This window comes from Capra hircus, chromosome 1 (assembly GCF_001704415.2).
Source record: "Capra hircus breed San Clemente chromosome 1, ASM170441v1, whole genome shotgun sequence".
NCBI lineage: Eukaryota > Metazoa > Chordata > Mammalia > Artiodactyla > Bovidae > Capra > Capra hircus.
Window position 1 is genome coordinate 138,256,918 of NC_030808.1, and position 19,126 is coordinate 138,276,043.

A 19,126-nucleotide genomic window follows, 5' to 3' on the forward strand; every position below is an offset into this window, starting at 1 on the left:
ATAGTTATAAGGTTTATACTAAACTAGAGCTACACAGCATCTTACATTTTTATCTTCAGTTCTTAGAGGCAACCCCAAATACTGTAGTTTGTATAGAGCCACATCTGCAAAGCTTAAACTGCAAACAAGCCCCCTCCCCCGCCCCACCCAGCTCCTGAAACACGGGATGCCTCTGTCACTGCACTGGGGACAGCTGGACATGACTGTCAGGGTGTCCACACTTCACGTGTTCCCTCCACATCATCAAAGCCTCCTAGCTGCACTGCTGCTTGTCAGCGTCAGGTTTGCGGCAAGTCAGCATCCGCGGTTGCTTTAGGGTTTCACAGACACGCATGGGAATTCATTACAGAACTACTCGTCAGATATTCTGGGTTATAGTTGGAAATGTAAAGAGTGGAGAGAAGAAAAAAGGAAACAGGACTGACAGAGTGGTGCCACGAAGCCCACCAGGACCACGGGCAGCGGGGTTTAAGGAGCTGGTTAGGAGGGTGCTCCCCTACTGCCTTGTTCCCGGTTCCAGCAGCTGGAGGGGGCTGCCCCCACCACTCCCCTCCCTCCCAACAGCTCACAAGCTTTGTCTCTTCACACATCACAGCCCAAGAGTCCATGGGAGAAAGTCCTGCAGTTGGAGGAGGTTTCCTGGAGCAGAAAGAGAAAGAATGTTCGTGTTCCAAAAGGGACCTCGAGGCACACACTGCCTCATTGCAGCTTCCTGTTTCTGACTCCATTTCTAGCTCTCTTCCTATATAAACCCCACAGAGGAAGTGGGAACTTGGCCCTGTGTTTTGAACATAATTTTAAATCATCAGATGCTCCATTTTCACACATCCAAAGCTGGGTCCCCAGCATTTCCTCATCGTCTCCTTTGCCAGCTTCTCCAGTAAGTGCTGTGCTCACTCAGAATGTCTAGTGGATACAGGGTGCTTGCTGGTTTGAATTCCAGCTCTCCAGTACACTGAGTGACCTAGGAAATTGGTTATTCTTTCTACTTTAAGTTTCCTCATTTGGCAGATGAGGAAACCTACTCCTAGACAGTGCTGGTGAGCACAACATGGGACAAAGCACAGAAAGGACTTAGTGCGGGGCCAGGTGAGCTGAGGTGGCTGTTTATTCTTCACTAAGACTTGTCGCTTTCTCTGATATGACATGGACCCATGAGCTCCCAGGTCAGCAGGTTAATGGAAGGACAGCACCTCCAACAACATCCCAGATGTGCCACACCCACTTCCTCCCAGACTGAACACCCAGATGCTTTCCAGATGTAAAAACTTATTGAGGAAAGAAAATTAAATTTCTCTGCGTAATTCAATCACAAAATAGTGAGATGGACCTGGGATGGACCTTTTGTTTGAGAGGGCTGTTTAGGAGGATTTTCATTCTTTGCAGATTCTCCTATGGTCAGGGATCCCAGCTCTGACGGCAGAGAGGGACGGGAATTGGTGTGTATGCAGGGGTGCGGGGAGAGGGTGGAGAGAAAAGCCCTGAAGGTGCCACTTCAAGTCAGTCAGCTCTGTGCAAACCAGCACACACCTCTATACCACTCTCACCCTGGCCTCAGGAACATGCAGCAGCCAAGCGCCATGCAGGCCACTGGGCCCTCACCCCCCACCCACCTGTGCACCTCGGTGACCATCAACAAGGAGGTGGCAGAGGCCTCCAGCACCCTAGAAGGACCACATAGATCTGCCCTTCTGCATGTGTGCTCTGTCGTAATCCATCTATCACCTCCCTTTGCCCTCTGTGCTTTGGTGTTAGGGCTAGAGGGGTAGGTATGACCTTGAACACAAGAATGGATCTAATTAAAAAGATGGAGGGACTACAGCCTTCTGCAAAGCCTGCTGTGCTGTGTCCTGACAAGAGCAAGGTTTTGCTGGCCCCCATCTGACCAGCAATGCACTGTGCTTTACCCTGGACCAGAAATGGCAGAGAGGGAAGGGGGAATGACTATGCCGATGAGGGCTGGTATGGGGTTGGGGTGAAAACTGTAACATCAAAGTCACTCCTTTCAGCAACATAAGCTGAGTCTACAGAGGCCTGTTACCTGGAAGGAATGACACCTAAACTGTGATCTCACTAGCCTTCAGCAGGGCTGGCTGCTCTACCACCTGGGCCACAGGCCAGGGGATATTGATGGAGAGATGACTCAGCAGCAGTGCTGGCTGCTTCTCAGAACTGACTCCAACTGATGCAATGCAAGATGCAAATAGCTCGATTAAGGAGCTCTGACTATGCAAAACAGGAGGCAAATCAGTCTTACCATTTGGACTCAAGAGTTCTGGCACCTTCTATAAAAAATTAAAAAAGAGTAGGAGGAGAGAAATCTGTATCCTACAACAGATGTGGGAAGCAGGTTCATTTGAGGTTTAATTTTCATAACTCAGCACTTTTCCTCAAACTGGGACAAACTTTGCCTTGTACACAGATCAGTAATTGTCTTCAGTAAAGCAGCTCTCTGCAGAGGACCCTCTGTAGCAGCCCCTCGGCTATCCTCTCCTCAAGGCAAAGGAGCAGTAACTGCCAAGCAGGAGACCATCTAAGGAAGGGCTACAGACAGGGGCAGAGAGTCCGCCTCTGCTACTTACTAGCTGTGTGGCCCTGGAGAGGTCCTTCACCTTATCAGGCCTCAGTTTCCTCTTATGCAAAGTGAGGAAAGCCCAACAGTCTCATCTTCCAAGGGACCTGAGTCTTAAAGTCAGTACTTCATACAATAATCAGTTATAGACAAAAAGCTTCCCAAAGGACCTAAACAGACATAGCACATCAAGTACTAGACATAGAGTAAAGGTTCTGGGAACATTAGCTCTTATTATTATAATAATTATGCCTTGATTAAACAAATGACTCCACTAGCAGGAGACACCCTTAGAGGCACCTTCTCCCATAACGATCTGCTCCAGGAGTCCTCAGTGGACCATTCCAAGGTCATTCTTGCTTTTCCTAATGTTTCACTGTGCAGAGCATTTCAAAATCAGCGGAGGATTTAGTGAAAAAGTATTGAAAATTTCAGAAGTAGCTGAGAAATGGGCCTCTACAGCTTTCCATCTTAGTAAGAACAGACATCATGGTCCTAAGAGCTTTCCTCAAACAAGTGTCAATGAAAGCCAGCCCCTAAACAGGAGGGTCTTTCCTGAGGGAGCTCTGTGTCACGTCATCATGGCCCACCTCGTGTCTGCATTACAGGGGGATTCAGGATACTGATTAGTGGTGGAGAGGGAAGCACTGGTCATGGCAATAAGGGGAGGACAAGAGTCTACAGAAACACCTTCAGTCCGCAGCCCTGAAACATGTAAGTCAGGGCACAGGAAACACTTTTCAGTGACAGGTCCCACAGATACTGTTGAGAACCTTGTTATGATGACAGCTATAAACTCCATTCTCTTGAGATCTGAGAGGCTGGTTCCAATTCAGTGACCACAGACTTCACAGAGGAGCCATCAACAGCATGATAAGGGCTTGTGATAAAGGGGTTACTGATGCTCTGCTTATTGATGCAGAGAAACAACTGACAAATAGGTGCTTCACAAAATTGCTCTGGAGAAACTGCTGCTGAAAAGATTGTCATGGGTGGCACAAGGGACCCTGCAATCAATCCCAGTGAAGCCTGTGGCTGTCTTTCTTTTATAAAGCACTTCTTTCATCAAAATAGAAACCATGTGACTTCTGTTCCATCTGAAGGAAGAGAATTTCAACTCTGACCCGATGACTCAAGTGAAATACACAAGTAAGATGATCACCTAAGCAGACTCTGGGTGCTCAGGCCAATGGCAAGACTAGGGAGCAGGGGAGGAGGTGGCTGGAGGTATCATCCAGTTCACAAAGCCAACAGTGACTGGGTCTCAGCCCAGGATTCTAAAACTTCAAATGGTGTGCTGCTAATAAAATAACCTAAAAAGAGAAGGGTAAGTACTCACCACAATCCCACGCTCACAACCTTTGGGGAAGGGGAAACTATATTGAAGGACAAATGGGGCTATAATTACCTGTCTCTAATACAATCTACTCAGTTAACATGTCTCCTCATGCCAAGTCCATTCTTAGTCCAAGTCCATTCTAGGATGGTATACTTTGGGTCCTAGAAAAAACAGCTTGAAAATGTGATGAACCTGGGCCTGAAACATGGTTCCAACCCTACCCCAGCTGCATAGCCTTAGAAATTCAGTTTCCTCATCTGGAAAATTGGGGCAAGAATAACTACCCAGCAGGGCTTTGTGAGACCAAACACCAACATGTATGTGAGCAGCTTTACAGATGACAATAATTATTTACAATCAGTCACAATCTATCATACCACATGCTATGGAGGCATAGCCTACAGAGCAAAATTACTGCCCAGAATTAATCACTGGCCCTAATGGACAGAAATGGTATGGAGCTAACAGAAGCAGAAGATATTAAGAAGAGGTGGCAAAAGTACACAGAACTGTATGAAAAATATCTTCATGACCCAGATAACCACAATGGTGTAATCACTCACCTAGAGCCAGACATCCTCGAATGCATAGTCAAGTGGGCCTTAGGAAGCATCACTACGAACAAAGCTAGTAGAGGTGACGGAAATACAGTTGAGCTATTTCAAATCCTAAAAGATGATGCTATGAAAGTGCTGACTGGTGGTGGAGAGGGAAGCACTGGTCATGGCAATAAGGGGAAGACAAGAGTCTACAGAAACACCTTCAGTCTGCAGCCCTAAAACATGTCCATCAGGGCACAGGAAACACTTTTCAGTGACAGGTCCCACAAATACTGTTGAGAACCTTGTTATGATGACAGCTATAAACTCCATTCTCTTGAGATCTGAGAAGCTGGTTCCAATTCAGTGACCACAGACTTCACAGAGGAGCCATCAACAGCATGATACGGGCTTGTGATAAAAGGGTTACTGATGCTCTGCTTATTGATGCAGAGAAACAACTGACAAAGGTGCACTCAATATGCCAGCAAATTTGGAAAATGCAGCAGTGGCCACAGGACTGGAAAAGGTCAGTTTTCATTCCAATCCCAAAGAAAGGCAATGCCAAAGAATGCTCAAACTACCACACTATTGCACTCATCTCACACACTAGTAAAGTAATGCTCAAAATTCTCCAAGCCAGGCTTCAGCAATACGTGAACCATGAACTTCCAGATGTTCAAGCTGGTTTTAGAAAAGGCAGAGGAACAGAAATCAAATTGCCAACATCCACTGGATCATCGAAAAAGCAAGAGAATTCCAGAAAAACACCTATTTCTGCTTTACTGACCATGCCAAAGTCTTTGACTATGTGGATCAAAACAAATTGTGGAAAATTCTTCAAGAGATGGGAATACCAGACCACCTGACCTGCCTCTTGAGAAACCTGTATGCAGGTCAGGAAGCAACAGTTAGAACTGGACATGGGACAACAGACTGGTTCCAAATCGGGAAAGGAGTACGTCAAGGCTGTATATTGTCACCCTGCTTATTTGACTTATATGCAGAGTACATCATGAGAAACACTGGGCTGAATGAAGCACAAGCTGGAATCAAGATTGCCAGGAGAGATATGCAGATGACACCACCCTTATGGCAGAAAGTGAAGAAGAACTAAGAGCCTCTTGATGAAAGAGGAAAGTGATAAAGTTGTCTTAAAGCTCAACATTCAGAAAACTAAGATCATGCCATCCGGTCCCATCACTTCATGGGAAATAGATGGGCAAACAGTGGAAACAGTGTCAGACTTTATTTTTTTGGGCTCCAAAATCACTGCAGATGGTGACTGCAGCCATGAAATTAAAAGATGCTTACTCCTTGGAAGAAAAGTTATGACCAACCTAGACAGCATATTAACAAGCAGAGACATTACTTAGCCAACAAAGGTCCATCTAGTCAAGGCTATGGTTTTTCCAGTGGTCATGTATGGAGGTCAGAGTTGGACTATAAAGAAAGCTGAGCACTGAAGAATTGATGCTTTTATTAATTCTGATAAGTACATTGATATTAAATGAGTAACAGTTACATAATGACAATAGTAAAATATGCTTATCAATTTTCAAAATAAGTTCAGTTCCATCCCTCAGTCATGTCCGACTCTGTGCAATTCCATGGACTGCAGCTCACCAGGCTTCTCTGTCCATCACCAACTCCCAGATCTTGCTCAAACTCACGTCCATTGAGTCGGTGATGCCATCCAACCATCTCATCCTCTGTTGTGCTTTCTCCTCCTGTCTTCAATCTTTCCCAGCATCAGGGTCTTTTCCAAAGGGTCAGTTCTTCACATCAGGTGGCCAAAGTATTGGAGTTTCAGCTTCAGCATCAGTCCTTCCAATGAATATTCAGGACTGAATTCCTTTAGGATGGACTGTTTGGATGTCCTTGCAGTCCAAGGGACTCTCAAGAGTCTTCTCCAACACTGCAGATCAAAAGGATCAATACTTTGGCATTCAGCTTTCTTTATGGTCCAACTCTCACATCTATACATGACTACTGGAAAAACCATAGCTTTGATGAGACGGACCTTTGTTGGCAAAGTAATGTCTGTGTTTTAATATGCTGTCTAGGTTGGTCATAACTTTCCTTCCAGGGAGCGTCTTTTAATTTCATGGCTGCAGTCACCATCTGCAGATTCTGGACTCCCAAAAATAAAGTCTGTCACTGTTTCGATGGTTTCCCCATCTATTTGCCATGAAGTGATGGGACTGGATGCCATGATCTTTGTTTTCTGAAAGTTGAGCTTTAAGCCAACTTTATCACTCTCCTCTTTCACTTTTTTTTTCCGTTTGAAATTTTTTTAACTTATTTATTTTAATTGGAGGTTAATTACTTTAAAATAATGTATTGGTTTTGCCATACATCAACATGAGTCTGCCACGGGTATACACGTGTTCCCCAACCTGAACCCCCCTCTCTCCTCCCTCCCGTACCATCCCTATGGGTTGTCCCAGTGCACCAGCCCCAAGCATCCAGTATCATGCATCAAACCTGGACTGGTGATTCGTTTTACATATGATATTATACATGTTTCAGTGCCATTCTCCAAATCATCCCACTCTCTCCCTCTCCCACAGAGTTCAAAAGACTGTTCTATACATCTGTGTCTCTTTTGCTGTCTCGCATACAGGGTTATCATTACCATCTTTCTAAACTCCATATATATGCATTAGTATACTGTATTGGTGTTTTTCTTTCTGGCTTATTTCAATCTGTATAATAGGCTCCAGTTTCATCCACCTCATTAGAAGTGATTCAAATGTATTCTTTTTAATGGCTGAGTAATACTCCATTGTGTATATGTACCACAGCTTTCTTATCCATTCATCTGCTGATGGACATCTAGGTTGCTTCCATGTCCTCTTTCACTTTCATCAAGAGTCTCTTTAGTTCTTCTTTACTTTCAGGCATAAGGGTGGAGTCATCTGCATATCTAAGTTTATTGATATTTCTCCTGGCAATCTTGATTTAAGCTTGTGCTTCATGCAGCTGGTCATTTTACCTGATATAATCTGCATATAAGCAGGGTGACAATCTACAGCCTTGACATACTCTTTTCCCTATTTGGAACCAGTCTGTTGTTCCATGTTCAATTCTAACTGTTGCTTCTTGACCTGCATACAGATTTCTCAGGAGGCAGGTAAGGTGGTCGGGATTCCCATCTCTCTGAGATTTTTCTACAGTCTGTTGTGATCCACACAGACTGTGATCCACACAGATTGTGATTTCACAATCAATAGGGAGATAAACAATAAAAGATAATTACAATTGCAAGCCATAATGGGAACATGATTAACAACAATATAAAATAATTACATTCAATTTGGGGGTGTCAAGCAGAGTGATGTGGTAAGGAGAAGTGCATACATGCACATGTTTTCATCCACCCAGCCAGTCTATGTCTTTTGGTAGGTGCATTTAATCCATTTACATTTAAGGCAATTATCTATATGTATTATCCTATTACCATTTTCTTAATTGTTTTGAGTTTATTTTCTGTATGGCTTTCCCTTCTTTTGTGTTTCCTGCCTAGAGAAGTTCATTTAGCATTTGTTGTACAGCTGATTTGTGGTGCTGAATTCTCTTAACTTTAGCTTGTCTTTAAAGCTTTTGATGTCTCCATCAGATCTGAAGGAGAGTCTTACTGGGTAGAGTATTCTTGGTTGTTAGGTTCTTCCCTTTTATCACTTTAAATGTATCATGCCATTCCTTTCTGGTTTGTAGAGTTTCTGTTGAGATATCAGCTGATAGCCTGGTGGGAGTTCCCTTGTATGTTATTTGTCATTTTTCCCTTGTTGCTTTTAATATTTTATCTCTGTCTTTTTGGCAGTTTTATTACTATGTCTTGGTGTGTTCCTCCTTGGGTTTATCCTGCCTGAGATTCTCTGAGCTTCCTGGACTTGGTTGACTATTTCCTTTCCCATATTCAGGAATTTTCAGCTATTATCTCTTCAAATATTTTCTCAGGTCCTTGTTCTTTTCCTTCTCCTTCTGGGACCCCTATAATGCGAATGTTGGTGTGTTTTCGTCCCAGATGTCTCTTAGGCTGTCTTCGTTTTGTTTCATTCTTTTTTCTACACTCTGTTCTGAGGCAGTGATTTCCACCGCTCTGTCCTCCAGGCCATTCATCCTTTCTCCTGCCTCAGTTATTCTGCTATGGGTTCCTTCTAGTGTATCATTCATCTCTGTTTGTTCTTCAGTTCTAAATCTTTGGTAAACATTTCTTGCATGTTCTCAGTCTTTGCTTCCATTCTTTTCCTGAGATCCTGGATTATCTTCACTATCATTATCTGAATTCACTTTCTGAAAAGTTGCCTATCTCCACTTCATTTAGTTGTTTTTCTGGGATTTTATCTTGTTCCTTCATCTGGGACATAACTTTCTGCTTTTTCATCATGATTAACTTTCTGTGATATGGTTTTGTTTTAACCACTGTGAGGCTGTGCTTCTTCTTGCTTCTTCTATCTGCCCTCTGATGGATGAGGCTAAGAGGCTTGTGTATGTTTCTTGATGGGAAGGACTGGTGATGGGAAAACTGGGTCTTGCTCTGGTGTGCAGGGCTTTGCTGAGTTAAGCTTTAATCCAATTATCTGCTGATGGGTGGGGTTATACTCCTTCCTTAGTAGTTGTTTGGCCTGAAGTGACCCAGCCTTGGGGTCTACAGGCTGTATGATAGGGTTAATGGTGAATTCCAAGAGGGTTTATGCCAAGGGGGACCTTCCAGTGCCCCCATCCCTGTGGTGAGCCATACCAACTCATGTCTCCACAGGAAGCCCTCTAACACTAGCAGGTAGTTTTGGCTCAGTCTCCTGTGGGGTCACTCCTCTCGTCTGGGCCTTGGTGCATGCAAAATTTTGTTTGTGCCTTTCAAGACTGGAGTCTCTGTTTCCCTCAGTCCTCTGGAAGGCCTATAATCAAATCCTGCTGGCCATCAAGGCCAGATTCCCTAGGGATTCCCAGTCACTTTGTATTATCCCCAGGCTGGGAAGCCTGACATGGGATTCAAAACTTTGACAATAGTGGGAGAACGTCTTTGGTATTATTGTTCTCCAGTTTGTGGGTCATACAACAAATGGGTATGGGATTTGATTTTTATCATGATAGAGCCCTTCCTGTCTGGCTGTCTGGCTACAGCTTCTTCTTTGTCTTTGGACATGGGGTATCTCTTTTTTGTTGGATTCCAGTGTCCTCCTGTTGATGGTTGTTCAACAACTAGTTGCAACTTTGATGCTCTCTCAGGAGGAGATGAGCGCACACCCTTCTACTCCACTATCTTTAACTGGACTCTGGAAAGCAGATTCTTAACCACTGGACCATGAGGGCAGTACCATAAACTTTCAGTTTAGAATTAAGGAGTTTTGGAAGTACCATAAAAAAAGCCACAAAATGGCTATATAGCTTTATGTTAATAACAGCTAATATCTCATTATTAATTACTTCATTAGATTGGGAAACCAAGGCACAGTGGGGTTTAGTGACTAGCACAAGGTCACATGATCTACAAGTGATCCCGCTGGTTTTCTGAAATCGGTTTTATTTTATTGAAAATACTTTAAAGTACTAATATTAGTAGCTGAGGCCTGGCTTAGACAATTTTGAGCATTACTTTACTAGCATGTGAGATGAACGCAATTGTGTGGTAGTTTAAGCATTCTTTGGCATTGCCTTTCTTTGGGATTGGAATGAAAACTGACCTTTTCCAGTCCTGTGGCCACTGCTGAGTTTTCCAAATTGGCTGGCATATTGAGTGTAGCACTTTCACAGCATCATCTTTCAGAATTTGAAACAGCTCAACTGGAATTCCATCACCTCCACTAGCTTTGTTCATAGTGATGCTTTCTAAGGCCCACTTGACTTCACATTCCAACATGTCTGGCTCTAGATTAGTGTTCACATCATCATGATTATCTGGGTCATGAAGGTCTTTTTTGTAGAGTTCTTCCGTGATGCTGAAGCTGAAGCTCCAGTACTTTGGCCACCTCATGCGAAGACTTGACTCACTGGAAAAGACTCTGATGCTGGAAGGAATTGGGGGCAGGAGGAGAAGGGGACGACAGAGGAGGAGATGGCTGGATGGCACCACAGACTCGATGGACATGAGTCTGAGTAAATTCCGGGAGATGGTGCTGGACAGGGAGGCCCGGCGTGCTGTGATTCCTGGGGTCGCAAAGAGTCGGACACAACTGAGCGACTGAACTGAACTGAACTGAACTGAACTCCATGTATTCTTGCCACCTCTTCTTAATATCTTCTGCTTCAGTTAGGTCCATACCATTTCTGTCCTTTATCAAGCCCATCTTTGCATGAAATGTTCCTTTGGTATCTCTAAGTTTCTTGAAGAGATCTCTAGTCTCTCCCATTCTGTTCTTTTCCTCTATTTCTTTGCATTGATCACTGAAGAAGGCTTTCTTATCTCTTCTTGCTATTCTTTGCAACTCTGCATTCAGATGCTTATATCTTTCCTTTTCTCCTTTGCTTTTCACCTCTCTTCTTTTCACAGCTATTTGTAAGGCCTCCCCAGACAGCCATTTTGCTTTTTTGCATTTCTTTTCCATGGGGATGGTCTTGATCCCTGTCTCCTGTACAATGTCATGAACCTCACTCCATAGTTCATCAGGCACTCTGTCTATCAGATCTAGACCCTTAAATCTAGACGCTTTACCATCTGAGAAAGGCAATACCAAAGAATGCTCAAACTACCGCACAATTGCACTCATCTCACATGCTAGTAGAGTAATGCTCAAAATTCTCCAAGCCAGGCTTCAGCAATACATGAACCGTGAACTCCCTGATGTACAAGCTGGTTTCAGAAAAGGCAGAGGAACCAAAGATCAAATTGCCAACATCCGCTGGATCATGGAAAAACCAAGAGAGTTTCAGAAAAACATCTATTTCTGCTTTATTGACTATGCCAAAGCCTTTGACTGTGTGGATCACAATAAATTGTGGAAAATTCTGAAAGAGATGGGAATACCAGACCACCTGACCTGCCTCTTGAGAAATCTGTATGCAGGTCAGGAAGCAACAGTTAGAACTGGACATGGAACAACGGACTGGTTCCAAATAGGAAAAGGAATATGTCAAGGCTGTATATTGTCACCGTGCTTATTTAACTTCCATGCAGAGTACATCATGAGAAACGCTGGACTGGAAGAAACACAAGCTGGAATCAAGATTGCCAGGAAAAATATCAGTAACCTCAGATATGCAGATGACACCACCCTTATGGCAGAAAGTGAAGAGGAACTAAAAAGCCTCTTGATGAAAGTGAAAGAGGAGAGTGAAAAAGTTGACTTAAAGCTCAACATTCAGAAAATGAAGATGATGGCATCTGGTCCCATCACTTCATGGGAAATAGATGGGGAAACAGTAGAAACAGTGTCAGACTATTTTGGGGGGCTCCAAAATCACTGCAGATGGTGACTGCAGCCATGAAATTAAAAGATGCTTACTCCTTGGAAGAAAAGTTATGACCAACCTAGGTAGCATATTGAAAAGCAGAGACATTACTTTGCCAACTAAGGTCCGTCTAGTCAAGGCTATGGTTTTTCCTGTGGTCATGTATGGATGTGAGAGTTGGACTGTGAAGAATGCTGAGTGCCGAAGAATTGATGCTTTTGAATTGTGGTGTTGGAGAAGAGTCTTGAGAGTCCCTTGGACTGCAAGGAGATCCAACCAGTCCATTCTGAAGGAGATCAGCCCTGGGATTTCTTTGGAAGGAATGATGTTAAAGCTGAAGCTCCAGTACTTTGGCCACCTCATGCGAAGAGGTGACTCATTGGAAAAGACTCTGATGCTGGGAGGGACTGGGGGCAGGAGGAGAAGGGGACGACCGAGGATGAGATGGCTGGATGGCATCACGGACTCGATGGACATGAGTCTGAGTGAACTCCAGGAGATGGTGATGAACAGGGAGGTCTGGCATGCTGCGATTCATGGGGTCGCAAAGAGTCGGACACGGCTGAGTGACTGAACTGAATATTAGTAGCTAAAATTTTACCACTTAATGCTTTGGACAGAAACAGATGTGTTTTGCATATTGTGTGGTTTGCACCCAAAGTCACAGAGTGAAGTTTCTGTAATAATGTAACAATATTAGTCTCTGCTGTTTAGGACAGAGGTACAGAAGCAGAGATTATATTTTCAATTTGTGGTAGGAGGTGCTTCTGTTAACAAGTCCACTGGAGAAAATAAGGAAATGGTGAAAGGGAAGTGTTTTTATTTTGGTATGCTGAATCCTCACTGTCTGGACTCTGCTTTTCTCAATATTTATTTGTTTATTTCTTCATGTATTTCTCTCTCAATTTCTCTCTCTCATCCTTTGTCTCTTTCTCATCCCTTTCTCTGCTCACCTCTTTATCACTCCCTCTTTCCCCTTCTCCCTGCCTGTTTCTTTTTCTTATGGAGAACTTGAGAACATTTCTTACCGGATTTATTCATTGAGTATTATGATGAATTGCCTCAGTTCAGTTCAGTTCAGTTCAGTCACTCAATTGTGTCCAACTCTTTGCAACCCCATGAATCGCAGCACTCCAGGCCTCCCTGTCCATCACCATCTCCCTGAGTTCACTCAAACTCACGTCCATCTAGTCAGTGATGCCATTCAGCCATCTCATCCTCTGTCGTCCCCTTTTCCTCCTGCCCCCAATCCCTCCCAGCATCAGAGTCTTTTCCAGTGAGTCAGCTCTTTGCATGAGGGGGCCAAAGTATTGGAGTTTCAGCTTTATCATCATCCTTTCCAATGAACACCCAGGGCTGATCTCCTTCAGAATGGACAGGTTGGATCTCCTTGCAGTCCAAGGGACTCTCAAGAGTCTTCTCCAACACCATAGTTCAAAAGCATCAATTCTTTGGCGCTCAGCTCTCTTCACAGTCCAACTCTCACATCCATACATGACCACAGGAAAAACCATAGCCTGGACTAGACGGACCTTTGTTGGCAAAGTAATGTCTCTGCTTTTCAATATGCTGTCTAGGTTGGTCATAACTTTTCTTCCAAGGAGTAAGCGTCTTTTAATTTCGTGGCTGCAGTCACCATCTGCAGTGACTTTGGAGCCCAAAAAAATAAAGTCTGACACTGTTTCCACTGTTTCCCCATCTATTTCCCATGAAGTGACGGGACCAGATACCATGATCTTCGTTTTCTGAATGTTGAGCTTTAAGCTAACATTTTCACCCTCCTCTTTCACTTTCTTCAAGAGGCTTTTTAGTTCCTCTTCACTTTCTGCCATAAGGGTGGTGTCATCTGCATATCTGAGGTTATTGATATTTCTCCTGGCAATCTTGATGAATTGCCTAGTCTTCATTAAAAAGGATTGAATGGATTGTGGACAACCTTCAGTTAATCCTTTTGAATTAAGTCTCCATTAACACAGATGCCCTTTGATTGACTGTTATTTTACTAGCTTAATGTTTCCAGTTAGTGAAAAGCTTCTGTACCTTATGAAAGTTAGGGCTAGGAAGATTATCAGATTATGGCCTAAGAAGAAAATCAAGTATAAATTGAATAAATAGCCCAGAGTTATCTGCTTTTTCTTCACACAACTCTTGCTTTTCCTCTCTCCTGCAGGCCACCAACAGTGAAATCACATGCAGGGCTGTTTCTTGGTGTATGACCCAGATGAAGCTAGTATTGTTATTGTTACAGAATCTATGGCAAGTTCATGGACTCAGAGATTCCAGCACTGTATGTAAAGGGGGAACTTCAAGGGCTGGAGTGGCCAGGAAGACCATCTCCTAAGCCCAAGATCTCTGGACCTCAACCCCAGAACTAATTAATGCACTGGGACATGACTCACAAATCTGATTACCAGGCAGAACAGTATAATTTTAAATATCCTCTTCTCTCTTCTAAACAGACACATGAAATGTTTATTCAGCAGCTATATGTGGGGTGCTCCTCAGTGTATAAACAGTGTAGTGTGTTTCATCCTCTCACCTGAATCAGTACTGAGTGCTCCAGCCCTTTCCTCATCAACATATCCAGATTCACACAATCCCATGGGGCCCTGTCTGCCCCTGGGCCTTGAAAATCAAGACACATCATGTAGAGCCTGTATAACAAACCTTAGTTCTCCTACTTGGTGTCTAAGACTCCCTTGACTCTTCCTGGGAAGGCATAGCCTGGTCAGCACCTTGGACAGCTCCACTGTTTCTGCAGGCAGCAACGTTTACCTGTTGGTTTGTCCTGTAAACAGGCTGGGGTCCTTCATCCTCAACCTCTTCATCCTTGACTGAGAATACTGTTTTCTCTTCCTCACTCTCCTCACTTTCTTCAGAACAGGAATCAAATACATCAGCATAATACTCTTCAGCCACAAGTGGGTCTGCTGGGATCTCTGAAATAAAGAATAAGCAAAAGTCAGGTCCTGCTGGTCATTAAAATTATAATGAGTCTAGGACCCCCATATCCCAGAGATATGTATTCTGTTGACACTAACAAAGCTTTCATGGAGTTCAGAGTGGAATCTTAGCTTCCTGAATGCACCTAGTAGAATGTAATAAATACTCAGCAGAAACCAGGGAGGAAAGGAGGGATGGCTCTATCTGCAACCACTTTTTGAAACTGTAAGAATAAAACCATGAAACAAAAAGAAATGACCTCTTCTAAAGTCTTTATAGGAGAAGGCAATGGCACCCCACTCCAGTACTCTTGCTTGGAAAACCCCATGGATGGAGGAGCCTGGTAGGCTGCAGTCCATGAAGTCACTAAGAGTCGGACACAACTGAGTGACTTCACTTTCACTTTTCACTTTCATGCATTGGAGAAAGAAATGGCAACCCACTCCAGTGTTCTTGCCTGGAGAATCCTAGGGACAGAGGAGCCTGGTATGAGGCCATCTATGGGGTCGCACAGAGTCAAACATGACTGAAGCGACTTAGCAGCGACTTAGCAGCAAAGTCTTTACATTCAGAGGCATGAATCATTATTACAAATAAGGGGATTTAGGACCAAAAGCAAAGTAAGATGCCTTGGCCACCAGACTCTTCTATCCACATAAAGTTTTTGTGGACACATTGGAGGGGACAAATATAAGCGTTCTTCCTGGGAATTTCTTCTTTTAAAGAAAATACTAGTAGGGAGATCAGGCAAGAGGGATAGAATACATAGAAATGTCATTATTGGCAAGCTGAGGGAAATGTTAAAATTCTAAGGCTATGAATGTTTTTGAGCTGTAGATCACAAAGGTTCTACTTACTCACATGAATATGAAGCATTTCTTAAAAAAAAAAAAAAAAAAAAAAAAAAAAAACAAGTAAAGGCCACCCAGTTAAGCTGCTGCCAGGAAGTGCTACTTAAGTTACTTGATGAAATATTATTACCAACTAGAAATATTGTTGCTGTTCAATTGCTAAGTTGTGTTTGTCTCTTTGTAACCCCATTGACTGCAGCCTGCCTGGTGCCTCTGCCCATGGGATTTCCCAGGCAAAAAAAAAACTGGAGTGGGTTGCCATTTCCTATTCCAGGGGATCTTCCTGATCCAAGGATTGAACCTGTGTCTCCTGCACTGGCAGGTGGATTCTTTACCACTGAGCCACCAGGAAAGTCTGGTTGGTGCTTATAATGGTCTTCAACCAAGAAAGGCTAAGAATGGATCTGTCGGTCCATTCAAAATCCAAGATCCCAAAAAAGCACAGTGATATCAATTCCAATTTGCTAATGGGAGCCTAGAAATAAGAAACATCCTTGGGGAAGGGAGGAAGTTAAATAATGGTACTCTCTCTACCTTATTAAAACCATGGGCATTTAGGCTTCATACACGTTAGTAGTTGTTGTTCAGTCGCTCAGCTGTGTCTACCTCTTTGTGACCCCTTGGACTGCACCAGGCTTCTCTGTCCATCACCAACTCCCGGACCTTGCTAAAACTCGTGTCCATCGAGTCGGTGATGCCATCCAACCATCTCATCCTCTGTTGTCCCCTTCTCCTCCTGCCTTCAATCTTTCCCAACATCAGGGTCTTTTCCAATGGGTCAGTTCTTCACATTAGGTGGCCAAAATATTGGAGTTTCAGCTTCAGCATCAGTCCTTCCAATGAATATTCAGGACTGATTTCCTTTAGGATGGACTGGTTTGATCTCCTTGCAGTCCAAGGGACTCTCAAGGGTCTTCTCCAACATCACAGTTCAAAAGCATCAATTCTTTGATGTTCAGCCTTGTTTATGGTCCAACTTTCACTTCCATACATGACTACTGGAAAAACTATAGCTTTGACCAGACAGATGTTTGTTGGTAATGTAACGTTTCTGCTATTCAATATGCTGTCTAGGTTGGTCATAACTTTTCTTCCAAGGAGCAAGCATCTTTGAATTTCATGACTGCGGTCACCATCTTCAGTGATTCTGGAGCCCAGGAAAATAAAGTCTGTCACTGTTTCCATTGTTTCCCCATCTATTTGCCATGAAGTGATGGGACCAGATGCCATGATCTTAGGTTTTAGAATGTTGAGTTTTAGGCCAGCTTTTTCATTCTCCTCTTTCACCTTCATTAAGAGGTTCTTTAGTTCCTCTTCACTTTCTACCATAAGGAGGTGAGTGAAAAAGTTGGCTTAAAACTCAACATTCAAAAAACTAAGATCATGGCATCTGGTCCCACCACTTCATGACAAATAGATGGGGAAACAGTGAAAACAAATACTTTATTTTGGGGGGCTCCAAAATCACTGCAGATGGTGACTGTAGCCATGAAATTAAAAGACGCTTACTCCTTGGAAGAAAAGTTATGACCAACCTAGACAGCACATTAAAAACCAGAGACATTACTTTGCTGACAAAAGTTCATTTAGTCAAAGCTATGGTTTTTCCAGTAGTCATGTATGGATATGAGAGTTGGACTATCTCTGGCTGAGTGCCAGAGAACTGGTGCTTTTGAACCGTGGTGTTGGAGAAGACACTTGAGAGTCCCTTGGACTGCAAGGAGATCAAACCAGTCCATCCTAAAGGAAATCTAGTCCTGAATATTCATTGGATGGACTGATGCTGAAGCTGAAACTCCAGTATTTTGGCCACCTGATGTGAAAAACTGACCCATTAGGAAAGACCCTGATGTTGGGAAAGATTGAAGGCAGGAGAAGGGGACGACAGAGGATGAGATGGTTAGATGGCATCACCGACTTGATGGACACGAGTTTTAGCAAGGTCCAGGAATTGGTGATGGACAGAGAAGCTGTCGTGCTGCAGTCCATGGGGTTGCAAAGAGTCGGACATGACTATGTGACTGAACTGACCGGCTTATAAACAAAATTATCCTTCTAAACTGTGACACAGAGCACTGGTCTTCATCCCATTGTTGCTATTTTATGTCTAGTGCATCTGTGCTCAGTCATGTCCAACTCTCTGAGACTCCATGGACTGCAGCCTGCCAGTCTCCTCTGTCCATGGAATTTTCCCCGTAGGAATACTGGAGTGCATTGCCATTTCCTACTCCAGGGGATCTTCTCAGCCCAGTGATCGAACCAGCATCTCTCATGTCTCCTGCATTGGCAGATGAATTCTTTACCACTGGTGCCACCTGAGCCTATTATTTTATGTCTAGTGGGGAAAATATGGAATTTGGTGTTAGAGAATCAGGGTTTCAATCTAGCTCTGCCACCTCTTAAATAAGAAACTTGAGTGAGGGATTTGAATTTACTGAGCTTTATTTTTTTTCTAGTGAAGCAGACAAAAGGTAATCTAACAGGGTAGCTATGAAGATTCAATAATATGATTCTTATGAAAGCATCTGTGTATAGGGAAACTTTATCAAGTGTTCCATCAATTTCCACATCTGTAAAATTGAACTTTTGATTAACTGATTTCAGAATCCCTTGAAAGTAAAATACTTAGTCGATGTAGAAAGCCCTGACAATTGAATGTTTAAAAATCTTTGCTATCTATGATTTTGCATAGAACAAAAGAGGCAGTACCATGGAACTAAAACTGGCCAGCTCAAAAACAAGAATTATTAATACACATATTCAAAAACGCCTTTGCCAATTCTTCAGGAAACTCACACTTTCTTTCAGTAACTCCAACACAGTCTGTTTTCCCCTCCAATCACCTATTATCAGCTGAGCAGCAGATGAAACAAGAGTATTTGTACATAGGGGCTATTTTTTATAAAAATCTTTATTTGATTCACACTCAGAATGACAAAAGGATCACAGCAAGAGAAGTATATGAAAACCAAAATCTACCAAGAGGACAATTCAGGTCTCCAGCTTTGCCTTCAAGCAGGGGCACGCACTTGCTGAGTGGACTTCCTGCCTCTCATCCCCACCATCCTTGGCCTCTCCCTGGGTCTCTGTGTCTCTTCCACAGAGATGTCCATTCTCTGTCATCCCACTTCCCCCCATGTCCTCTCCATGAGTCTGTCTCCCTTTGACAGTTATTCATTCACTGACTCACTCATATTTTCTCCCTCTGTTTCTCTGTTCCCCATGCCCCACTTTCAGGAAAGAATATTTCCTTTTAAGACTGACTCTGAAAGAGTAAGACATGTCATTTACATTGTTGCCCAGGGTACAGAAATGTGCTTGGATTTGTGTTTATATAAAAACATCTTTACAATTGAAACAAACGCTTCATGCATCAAGATTTACCCATACTACAAATGACACACTCTGGCATTTTGCATACTATTCAATGATTTCTCTCCCTTTCTTTTTTTTTTTACTTTTAACGCTAGTTGCAACTTACTAAACT

At 43.2% G+C, this 19,126-nt stretch overlaps 1 protein-coding gene across 2 annotated transcripts in view; it reads right to left on the bottom strand.

Annotated features, from left to right (window-relative positions):
* Positions 1 to 19,126, bottom strand: part of NEK11 (NIMA related kinase 11) — a 286,909-nt gene that overhangs the window by 76,482 nt on the left and 191,301 nt on the right. For both annotated transcript variants that reach the window (XM_018051495.1, XM_018051486.1), the window contains one exon: positions 14,621 to 14,784. In XM_018051495.1, the coding sequence (XP_017906984.1) occupies positions 14,621 to 14,784 (164 nt within the window). The remainder of the gene's footprint in view (positions 1 to 14,620; positions 14,785 to 19,126) is intronic.